The 11260-nt window shown below is 33.6% G+C and overlaps 2 protein-coding genes and 1 long non-coding RNA gene across 3 annotated transcripts; 2 read left to right on the plus strand and 1 right to left on the minus strand.

The window, feature by feature from the left end:
• Positions 1 to 2713: 2713 nt before the first annotated feature.
• Positions 2714 to 3289, plus strand: LOC136981087 (uncharacterized). The gene is made up of 3 exons (XR_010881645.1): positions 2714 to 2828; positions 2901 to 3076; positions 3151 to 3289. It is a non-coding gene; the product is annotated as an uncharacterized lncRNA (long non-coding RNA).
• A 75-nt stretch (positions 3290 to 3364) lies between these two features.
• On the plus strand, positions 3365 to 4119 carry LOC136981086 (uncharacterized). Its single transcript, XM_067277348.1, has one exon. The coding sequence runs from the start codon at positions 3578 to 3580 to the stop codon at positions 4025 to 4027; it is 450 nt and encodes a 149-aa protein (XP_067133449.1). The 5' UTR covers positions 3365 to 3577; the 3' UTR covers positions 4028 to 4119.
• Positions 4120 to 8007: 3888 nt separating this feature from the next.
• LOC136981119 (uncharacterized) lies at positions 8008 to 10589 on the minus strand. Its single transcript, XM_067277395.1, has 4 exons — positions 9846 to 10589; positions 9669 to 9737; positions 8636 to 8725; positions 8008 to 8127 (listed from the first exon to the last, which is right to left on the minus strand). The coding sequence occupies exons 1-4, from the start codon at positions 10587 to 10589 to the stop codon at positions 8008 to 8010; spliced, it is 1023 nt and encodes a 340-aa protein (XP_067133496.1).
• Between the last annotated feature and the right edge of the window lie 671 nt (positions 10590 to 11260).

An 11260-nucleotide genomic window follows, 5' to 3' on the forward strand; every position in this document is an offset into this window, starting at 1 on the left:
TCGCGTTACACGGGTGGCCGTTCGATACGGGTAACTTATACGAAGACTCTATGTATAAACTATTCCGTGCCAGAAATTTTTGCCCGTTTTGGCAGGCGGTTGCCTAAGCAGTTTTTACTGTATATGAAAATTACATGAAAATTACCACGCTGTTTATTTTAAAATGCTTTTCGTGTGTAACTGGATTAACAAGTCGTTGTTATCATCATCATCATTATTATTATTTCAAATTCGATTGTCATTGACGTAAAGAAATCGTATTACGAGAAGAAATAATAAAATCGTTTTATTAATAATGAATAATTTTTTATTGTACTTAAGAAAATATTAAATATTTAAAAATACAGCACTTTTAAAGTTAAAGTAAGATTAAACCAACGAAGACCAAAACCGAAGTGATGGAGAGATATAGGTGTAATAGGGTGTAATTTTCAAAAACAAAATTTCTGTGAATTTCAGCTTCTCATATCTACTTACTTTTAATTACACAAACGTATCTACGTAAGTAAAAACACGAACGAAATAATTTGTCAATATTTCAACACGCGCATTGAGTAAGTGTACTTTATTATATAACTATTTCGGCTTTAAGTAACGCCCCAAATCCCCAATTAGTCCGTTACATTGACGTTTCACTGTATTAATTAAATTTTCCACTATGACTTTGGCGCATTACAACTCATACGTTGGGTTGGCATTTCCGATTTGTTACATAATCATATATAATCGTTTAAGAGAGAGCGCTTAAAAAAGTGGTGCGAAAATGATTTTAAAATGAAAGGTATAATTACACAATATTAAAATAAACCAAAAACACAGCTTTAATTTATTTATTAATATTATTGTGTAATTGCCAAACATATTTACGCACGTGATATATAAAATTGAGATATATTTTGTTATAAATTCAATAAATTCACATTATACTCACGAAATAGATAAGATTATATAACAGCCACGTAAAATGTTACGTGGTCAAATTATGCAAAGATTATTACCGTCGACTAAATTCTCCCGCCGTTTCTATCAAACTTTACTCTGTTCGTTACATCTAAGTAGTAAAATCTGATATAAATTCCTTTGAATAGCATTGTAGACTGAAAATTCGTATATACATTTTTCTCGTAACACACATACGGTATTTCTAATTTAATTATCATTTACACCCAAATATTACAAAACATTTTTCATTAACACGCTACTATTAAACAAAATGGAAACTCCATAGAGCTATTGAAAAGCAAAATAATATTATATTTTCCCTATCGCAATTTAAAACTTTTATTAATGTACGGTACTTCGGTGGGCTTCCCGGTACGCTCTACGTTGGTGCCCGTGTCGAAAAATTGCTATCGCTCTTTCGTATGTTTTTTGGATTTTTTGTAGTCCGATAAAAGGACTACAAAAAATCCAAAATTCCAAATTTCGATGAGGTTGCTGTAGCCGAAGCTCAATTGCGATTTTCGAGACAGGTCCCAGAAAATTATTTGGTTTCCAATTGTTGTTCTTTGGTACAGGAACCAATCGTTAGAGGATAAAATTGGTGAACCCTTGTTCCTATTACTCCTTACACGACCCAGATCTGTCTTTGTCAACGTTCTAAAATTAACTGTCAGTTATTTAGATAAATAATTCTCGAATTAAATAAAATAACGTAAATAATAAGTTTTTCTGGAACGAAAAGAACCGAAATTCTCATTGTACCTGGTTTAAAGATTGCTCGAAGCTTAATGTTACGAAGATTTTGTACGAGATAAAAAAGTGACCATTTACGTTACCTTGAGAAAACATTCCCTTTCCCATAGTTTACAACTTATAACTTACACCTGATAAGTCTTAGCCGTATATATATTTATATATCTCATTTGTCAATATTTACAAAACTCAGAAATGCGGACATTTTTAAGTTTCTGTTGCCCACTCGACTATCGGCCATTGTGAATGGCCCAGATGACAAAAGACGCTCGTTGAAAAAACTGTTCTTAAACGGACGATGACTGTAACTTCAGTTGCCGGTCGAATAAATAATATTTTATGTTTTAAATTTTTGGTCGCTGATGTGAGGAATGCAATGAAAGAGTCGTTTCCCACGCACTTCGCGTAGGTCTAAATTTGAAATTTTGTTTAAATTATAAAATAACTAATGTAAAAATTTAGAATTCAAAGTGTTTAGTCGTCACGGCACGTCAAATTTTACGTGACAAATTTTATGTTCTTAATTTAATTTCAATTGAATCATGTATTTTAATTACCGTGTGTAATAATATTACACAGAATCTTGTTATATTCGTCATTTAATCATCTTTATATACGTTCTTATGACGAAGTGGCATGACGACGAGAATTTTTTTCTCGTCTTCATGCCATTTCGTCATATAAGAACGTATATAAAGATGGTACACGTCATGCCAATTTGTCATTTCAGAAACTTCAAACGATACTAAAAATTACACGAGGTTAAAAGTAGCAAAATGCATTTCGTGTTATGTTTTGCTTCCGTTCTTGTTACATTCCCGTTCATCCAGGCCCAACTGAATTACACAACATGCGGTAAGTGACGTCTACTTCACGCATCTAAGTGTTTTTATTATTATAACTTTGATACTTATCGGGTGTTTCTACTTTGTAAAAAGTTTCGGAAAAAAAAAGACTTGTCTCGGTAATTTTACAAATGCAATTATAGAAATTAATTTTGTTTCCGTTTACAGATTCTCCTAAAGGGAAGGTAGAAAACGTGTATAATGAAAGCTGTCTCGAGGCGAATTTAAATCAAAATTGTTCGAATGTTTCGGCAGACATCATATATTTTTACGTAAAGTTCACTTCTTGTATGTAAACTTTTATAAATAGTATGTTTTATTTAATATGGCGTACATATAATAACTTTAACGTTTTTGCAGACGAAGATATTCCGTCTCCTTATATATTGTCTCGGATTACCGATATTTACACAAACAGATCAGAAACATTCTATCTACCTCAAATAGATCTTTGCACCGGTTTTAATATAAAATGCCCATTAAAAGCTGGGTTCTATAATAAATTGCACACTTTTTTGGATTTACCGGATTCCACGGTAAAACTCTTATAATAATTTCCTGTGTAATTTGTACTGTAAATTAATATTGCTATTTTCATTTTTGTTTACAGCCTGACATAATAAAAACAGAGTTATATCTGGAGATCAGAGACGGGAGAAATCACCAATCCATTGCTTGTGTTTCACTCGACAAGGAAATGAAATAATTGAATTTCCTTTTGCACTCGGCAATGAGGTGTCGACGGTCTAAGAATTTTTGTAATTCTTTAACATATATTAGAAAAAATTCTCCTACGACAAAATATAAAGTATTAGTAATTTTATTACTATTTTACATGATATAATTATATCTATAATGAGTAATTTTAATGTTTATTTGATATGGAAGTTATCTTAATCAGAAACAGAAAATTATATTTTCTACTTTAAAAATTTATTTAACAATAATTCATTATTAACAATCTCATCATTGTTGAAGAGTGCCGAACAAGTTATTCTTGAAGGATTAAAAAACTGTAAGATAGGAAAGGAATTAAAATGGTCGATGCTTTGACGGAAGAGCGTGTCTCCGAATTCAAGGAAGCCTTCGCGCTATTTGATAGAGAAGGAAAAGGCCACATTCCGGTGTCAGAACTGGGAAACTTGATGAGATCCTTGGGCTATAGTCCGACGGAAGCGGAGATTCAAGAAATAAAAGAAGAAATCGACCCGGACGGAAACGGAATCTTGCAATTTCCCGACTTCCTGGTGTTGATGGCCAAAAAGATGAGAGACGAGGACGACGAAGAAGAGATAGTCGAGGCTTTCAAAGTCTTCGACAAGGAAGGACATGGATTCATTTACGACGCCGAGCTTCGACACATCATGACAACTTTGGGGGAGAAGCTGACAGACGACGAAGTGGAAGAAATGATCCGAGAAGCGGATCCCGACGAGAAGGGTCGAATTAATTACGTGGAATTTGTGAGAAGAATGGGGCGAAAATAATTACGATTTCGAATTTCAGAAAAGTATTTGCGACAAAATTCTCAAAAATGTTTGGTTAATCGTTTCGTTAAAATAAAATTACTTTGATAGTTTCCCAGTTTCTGTTTCAAAACTTAACATTTGCTTTTATGCTTGTAGAAGTCTGTACATTGCAACTGAACCGAAAACATAATCGAGACGGGTAGATAATGGCAATAATAAGCGCAGAGCCCAAACGGTTAGAAGTTGAAAGTTGAAATTTGGAACACAGGGTGCGTCATGAGAACGTACACTTTCCGAAATTCACCTCCGCGGGGGAGAGGGAGATTACCCTTATTAAGGATTTAATTTATGTTAATTAAGGATTACCCTGAACTCGGATTTTACTTTACTATTTTAGATGCGGTTCTTTTTCGGGAAATCGAACATATTTTTTAGACCCATCTAAAAATTCTCTAATTATTCTCGGAAGAGGGTGAACCTAATTCTTGCACCCAGTGAAAACGGGTAAGATCGGCTACAATCTAATCTTAATCTTAGCTATCGTTACGTTTTGTCCGGGCTCATCTGCTAGGTTTTTATATTTTACAACAAGTTTTGTTTATATTTTATTTATAGAGAAATATTGGTTGATTAAAAATTATTGATTTTTTTAAAAGTAAACAAAGAAACGTAAATTTGCCAACACATTAAAACAAAATGAAAACGACGATAAATCTGAAGTTTTACGATATAGACCGGAAAATGTAGAATACTTTCGAATGAGGATGAAATTTACTATAATTTTTAATAAAGAAAAAAAGGGCAGTTTAAGTCAATTAGGCCTCCATTTTAATTGTGCTTTTTTTCAAAACATATATTACTATAGCTGTAATTATATTACAGTATTCACAAACAAGTTATATATATGCTCCATTCGCTGCTATTATATTTTTCTTTATATTACGAACTGTACAAGTGATAACAATTTTCATCATTTTTCTTAAAAGCAGCTGCAGTATAATGTAATTTTCTAATGTACTCATTGAAGAATTATTTACGTAAGAAATTTTGCACTGTAAATTGTTTAATAATACAATTTAATTTTATTACGATCACATTTTTACACTAAAATAAAAATAATAAATCTATAACACTATAGTGCGCTTCTTGTCTAGCTTGATATAGGCTACACAGTACTTATGAGCATTATGTTGGCGTCTGTATTGCTAGACTTATCGCACCGTCTCTGGACACGAGATCAGTCGTAGAACATCAATTTATTCTCCAAAAGAAGTAAGTACGAATTCCGGTCCTGCAGTCCCTTTTCAGCTTCTCTACAACTGTATTTCAACAACACAACGTGTAAGTTAAACTGTATTAACAGTAAAAGTCTAGGTCGTAATATAACATACAGGGTGGGCCAGCGAAAACGAAACGGCAGAGTGTTCGTGTTCGTCCAAGCAAAGAGCTCGGACAGGCCGATTTTACTCTCGAGGGGACATCTTTTGCAATAAAGTTTTTGCGATTCTGAATACAACAGACAACAAAAAATTTTAAAAACTCATTTATTTTGTATTAAGTAAACAAGCATTTATTTCGAAAAAAATGTTTGTTTAGTTAATATTCAGAATCGCAAAAACTTTATTGCAAAAGATGTCCCCTCGAGAGTAAAATCGACCTGTCCGAGCGCTTTGCTTGGACGAACACGAACACTCTGCCGTTTCGTTTTGGCTGGCCCACCCTGTATATATGAAATGACACATCCACATCTACAAAATGTACAATAACATCTCAACAATTCTGTACATTTCGAAGGTGTAGTTAATTATATTTCTCTAAACATCATATCAACGCGTTTAATGTAAGTTCATAGTTATACTTTTTATGTTATTTGTGTACTCAAATTGTTGACATTTTGTTAATATTATAGTATATACATAATGATTGGTTCTGTAATTGATAGTTTGCCAAATGTTGAGATTTCATTGTATATTTCGTAGATGTGGATGTAACAATTTCATAAATATGTAAATTTTAATTTTAATCAATACTGTTTAACTTACACATTTTATTGTTAAAATATAGTGTTAAAGAAGCTGATGAGGCAGTGTAGGTTCGAAATGCAAAGTTTCTTTTTAGAAGATAAACTGATGTTTTAACACTGATCTTGTGTCCAGAGAAGGTGTGATAAATCTAGCAATAAAGAGACCAACATTGCACACACAAAAATAAATCAACATGTATGATGTTTTCCATACATATTTGCTGTACATTTAAAAGATTGCATCTATTGGTTTAAAACAGGCCTGGCCAACCCAAATTGTTTCGCGGGCCACTTTGATCACGCGTAACATTACGGTGGACCACAATTTAGGCAAACATGCTTTTAAAAAAGTAAAACAAATACAAAATAAATAATATTTTATTGTTATACCAAGAGTTCGTACGCGTACTTGCGCCTTATAACGATGACACATGCAAATTTTCATTTATTTAATTGTTTTGGTATACACAACGGGAAACAAAAGGTTTAATAGAGATATAATATCGCTTAGCGGGCCACGCAATTTAACGTGACGGGCCGCGGGTTGGCCAGGCCTGGTTTAAACGATTGGTTTTGTCTGTTTTCACTAGAGCAGTGGTTCTCAATCCGTGTTCCGCGGATCACGAGTGCTCCGTGAAGTCACTTCAAGTGTTCCGCGAAAAACAAATATACAATTGAAAATTGTTGCAAAAGAAAAGTCAATACAATGTAAAATAATTTTCGTATGGGAATGTAATTAGCAAACACCAATGTCGTCATCTACTAGACCGAGTGCGCTTGATTTCAAAAAGATTTGCCACCCCTGCTTTAAAGCTAATGTACAGTAAGTGTTCCGCGAAAAACAATGTGAAAGTTTAGTGTTTCCCTGACTTCATAAAGATTGAGAACCACTGTACTAGAGCATATCTGGTACGTCTTGGATGTCTTTCATCAGTTAAACAATCTTGAAACAATTATTCACTTTCTCTTAAGTATACGACTCGTCGTACTTTCAAATTTCTGATGTAAATGACTTTTGAAGAATGGCTTTTTAATTTTAAAACTGATTGAATTGAAATAATTTAATGACAGTGTGACAGACGAATGGACGAAGGTGTTCAATCAAAAATTTCTCGATTTTTCCCCTCCACCATTTTATCAAAAGATCTGTTGAAAAACCATAAAAATTATTCCCCACAAACTTGCTTCCTCGTTGAGGATGATCCATCTAGTTAGGCGTATGTCATCCGGAACATTCAGAAGTAATTCACGTATCGGACACCCGACCCTTAACAACGAGATTCCGACCTCGTGGAAAAAACCCGAGTGGAAAAATAATACGAGGGAACGATGACAAATCCAGGCAGTCGTCGTTTGGTTAGCCACCGCGAGTCCAACTCTGGAAAACTTCCCGCAACCTTCCGATCTACTTCCAAAGCGTTACCCCACCTAGAAGACCGGGAATTAATACCGTGGAAATAGTACCGTGTGGATTGTTTCATACTGTAGACTGTATACCTCTGTGGAATATACTGTCTAGGATCGTGGATACCCGGCGGCTCAAGGAACTCTAACATCTCCTTAACCAAGGTATTTATCAACTCGCGAAGCGTTTGTAAACTCTCTCTCTCCGTGTATCTAGGAGTACGTCATTGTTAGCTATGCGTCGTGCTGTAATTTTTTATACATTTTTATTAAAGTTATTCTTGTTATTTAGCCAGTGTCCCGAGTGACTCACTTCCTCGGTTCTCCTACCTCCACCTCCACAACGAACGTATCCGCTCACCCGCGACGTAAGAACCTCCGTCGCGATTTCCGAGTCCTGACAGACTCGGTGGTGTCACATCCTGACGAGGGGTCAAAGAGACTCCGATCCTCCGGTCACAACAACAAGCCCATTCACACGGTTCATATATCGATTTGTAAGAAATAAATTATAAAAACGTTTACGAGTGGTTTAAAAGTGATACGGTTACTAACTGCGATAATATTGCAGTTAATAATTAGTGTAGTTTGAAGTAGTGTTGAAACTCTTTTCTCCGATACTCAATCCCTTCGCTTTCGACGTTCTTAATTGCACTAAGGACGAAAGCACGGAATATAATCCATTCACCATCTGAAAATCGTATTTGAATGTAAAAAATTATTTGTAATATTTTAAAAGTCACTATAAAAACTGCAGAAATATTTTGTAAATAATAGACAAACCAAAAGACGAAATGCGATGCTGGAAAAATGTACGCAACTACTCTGAGATTTCTCTCCTTGTATTTATGTCTTTCCTGTTCTTTTTTGGAGCTTTTCGGGCCATTTTCTTCACATTCCACGGATTGCAGGCGTGCTGCATTGTCACCGCTTAATTATTATTGAGCGGAAGCCGGCTAAGCTAACTACTGCGCGTACGCCAACGCGGACGACTAGCAAAACATACGAAAGCTCAACAGGTTGAAGTTTCGATAATGAGAAAAACCGGCGCATTACGCACGAGAACTTTAATTAACTTCAGAAAATTTAATTTAGTTATTTAATTACCATTTTTGGCCTCTCGATATGTTAATTTGAAAGATTAAGATAAAAAATTGAATATAAAATCAAATGTAATAGAAAAACATCGGCATACTTACTCTAATAACAAATGTCTTTTTAATAGTAATGTAACCTCCAATGGAAAAACCTTTAATTATTCCAGTGTATCTATTCATAAAATTACAAATCTGCAATAGAAAATACGAAAATGATAAAAGCTGAATGGTTTAGAACCTTCAAAATATTAAAGATATTTATGATAAAATTAAATAGAGTTATTATGAAAATATATTGTTGATAGATTAGAATGGCAATTTACTATTTGCCCAATGAATAAACTACCATTGTATTAGCTCATACCGTACGAGGAAGAAAACAAATCTATATGTTTAGTGTATTCTTGTTTCAAATTAACGCATTATGTAAGTAACCCAATCAGTCTTAGATCAAGTCAGAATGTCTGTCCGCAGAATATACACTAACAATAGCTAAAATATTTTGAAAAAAAGAGGATTCCATTAAGAAGAATGAGATACTTAGAAAAGATTACAGTAATAAAAGAAAAAATAAAGTAAAAATAATTGATTTTTATATTGCTTTAAATTACGATTTAAGCAAGAAACTCCAGCTTGTGCCTTCTCTCTTTTCTCTGTTTATTATTATTTATATGTAAAGCATCCGTTTCTTAACTATTGTAATATTTTCTACAACTTCAAGATGTCGTAAAGATGCCGAAGATAAAGACGGTTTATCACTCGATCCAAATCGAATGTGAAACTCATCTAAATAGTAAGACGAATGCTGATCTGAATTTAAGCTTTAACTCGTAATCTTGACGTCACACCTAATAAAGGACAGAGTTTATTAAGATCTAAAACAAGCAAATGATATAAAGTTATTAAATGATGGTTTTGAGAGTTGAATATATCTCTGTCGTTATATTTTTGAACATTTACATTCATCAACGAAATTTTGGCACAGAATTATATCGAATCTCCGGAAATGACATTATAAAAATTACTACACGTCGCTGCTATTTCTTCATATGTTCTTTATTTTAGGAAATGTCTCGATATACGATATTCTCATTTCAGGTTTTGTGATTAAAATTAAAAATAATAAATCGCTTACTTTCATTTTATTCGGCACGGGAAGATTTGAAGAAGAAAATATTCCGATGCCAATAAAGTTGTCGTATATCTACGAAAGCATTTATTAAACATTTAATTATCCACTCAAAATCTAAATACTATAATTGAATACGTGTAGATTTTTAATTAATATAGAAAAGAAATAAAAATCGCTTACCATCGAAGATATTCGAGATAAAAGAAGCGATGCTATTAAAATGGCGGCTAGTATGAAAAAGGAAACGACGACGACGACGATTCGGATGTATTCGTGCATTTGAACAAAGAGCGCTCCGTACACGAAGAAACACGTCAGGTACAAGTAATGAGAATACATTAAAGGAAACGTATGTTCCCACGTTGCGTTCACATCTTTGATTATTTCCCATAACCCGAAATTTTCCACGATAAATCTGTTTATATTTTCTTCGCAAACCGTAACCTTTTTCTCCAGATATATTAACTCTTCCGATAAACGAAAGAAACAGTAAGTTATGGTAAATAGAATAAAAGAGAAGACGAATAGGATAGAAAATACGTGTGCAACCAGCAACAAAAACCAGACAGACAAAATTGTGGTGCAGACGAAAGCTTCCAAGTCTGCGCTTCCCTGGTTCTTCAGACCTTGGTAGGTAAATATTGTAGAAATTGATATAGCCGTCAGTAAAAAGAAGACTAAGGAAATAGTTCCCAGCGAAGCCAGATCAATCAGTTTACATACATTCTTTTCTTCGCTGTAAACGAACCTGTGTTGACGAAATGCAAAGGTTTTTCGTCTTAGAATGCTGTATTGCACGGCCAAGTATTCGGCCAGAGTAATGTATACGATGGTTACGGAATTGGCATCGTTTCCGTACATATTTATCCAACGCACGCACATTTGATCTTTGTCTTTCAATTGAATAAGGAAGTGAACTACCATTGACCAAAGAAACATTTCTAAGAAAATCTTATAAACTTTATATAATTTACCTTTAATGCTACGCGCTTTGCCATTAGACGAACAATGGCAGGGTGAAATGAAATCTAGTCCAATTACGTAGATCGACGATAATATCGGTCGTAGTAAGCAGAGAAAACACAAACTGGAACCTTTTTCCATTTCTACAAAAAAAAGTAATAAAATATTAATAATATTTGTGGGAACAACACAATTGTTTCATTGAAAGTATAACAATTCCGAAAGTTAATTTATAAAAGAACTCAACTGTTTTCTTCGGGTAACTTTGTTTTCCGATTATATTTCGTTAAAAGTATTTTAATAAACTTTAGGCTATGCGGATATTAATTAAAATAATATATATTTCATGTTTCTACATACACTTTATTTGTTATTTTAATTAACTATTTTTCTAAGACGAACTTTTACAATTATTTTTCTTGCTTACTTTCTACAAGACCGATTATTCTAACGAAAAATAGAATTTTCATCTCCTCAGAAACAGAACAAACATTTAAAACATCAACTGCGAAATACAGTAAATGGTAGACCGTGGAAATATAAGCATATGGGGAATATGAGCATATATTCGTAACTCGGTAACAACAGTGTGAATGAAAGTGCCAAACATAACACTCTTCCACGATGCCATT

The sequence above is a fragment of the Centruroides vittatus genome, unplaced genomic scaffold (genome assembly GCF_030686945.1).
Source record: "Centruroides vittatus isolate TY-2023 unplaced genomic scaffold, ASM3068694v2 contig_743, whole genome shotgun sequence".
NCBI classification, from domain to species: domain Eukaryota; kingdom Metazoa; phylum Arthropoda; class Arachnida; order Scorpiones; family Buthidae; genus Centruroides; species Centruroides vittatus.

Excerpts from the sequence above, each read along its gene's own strand:
- LOC136981086 (XM_067277348.1), top strand. The coding sequence starts at position 3,578 with ATGGTCGATGCTTTGACGGAAGAGCGTGTCTCCGAATTCAAGGAAGCC.
- LOC136981119 (XM_067277395.1), bottom strand. The coding sequence starts at position 10,589 with ATGGTAGTTCACTTCCTTATTCAATTGAAAGACAAAGATCAAATGTGC. Across the intron at positions 9,738-9,845 it reads TATCTCGAATATCTTCGATG|ATATACGACAACTTTATTGG; the intron begins GTAAGCGATTTT and ends ATGCTTTCGTAG. Across the intron at positions 8,128-8,635 it reads AAAAGACATTTGTTATTAGA|ATGGTGAATGGATTATATTC; the intron begins GTAAGTATGCCG and ends TACGATTTTCAG.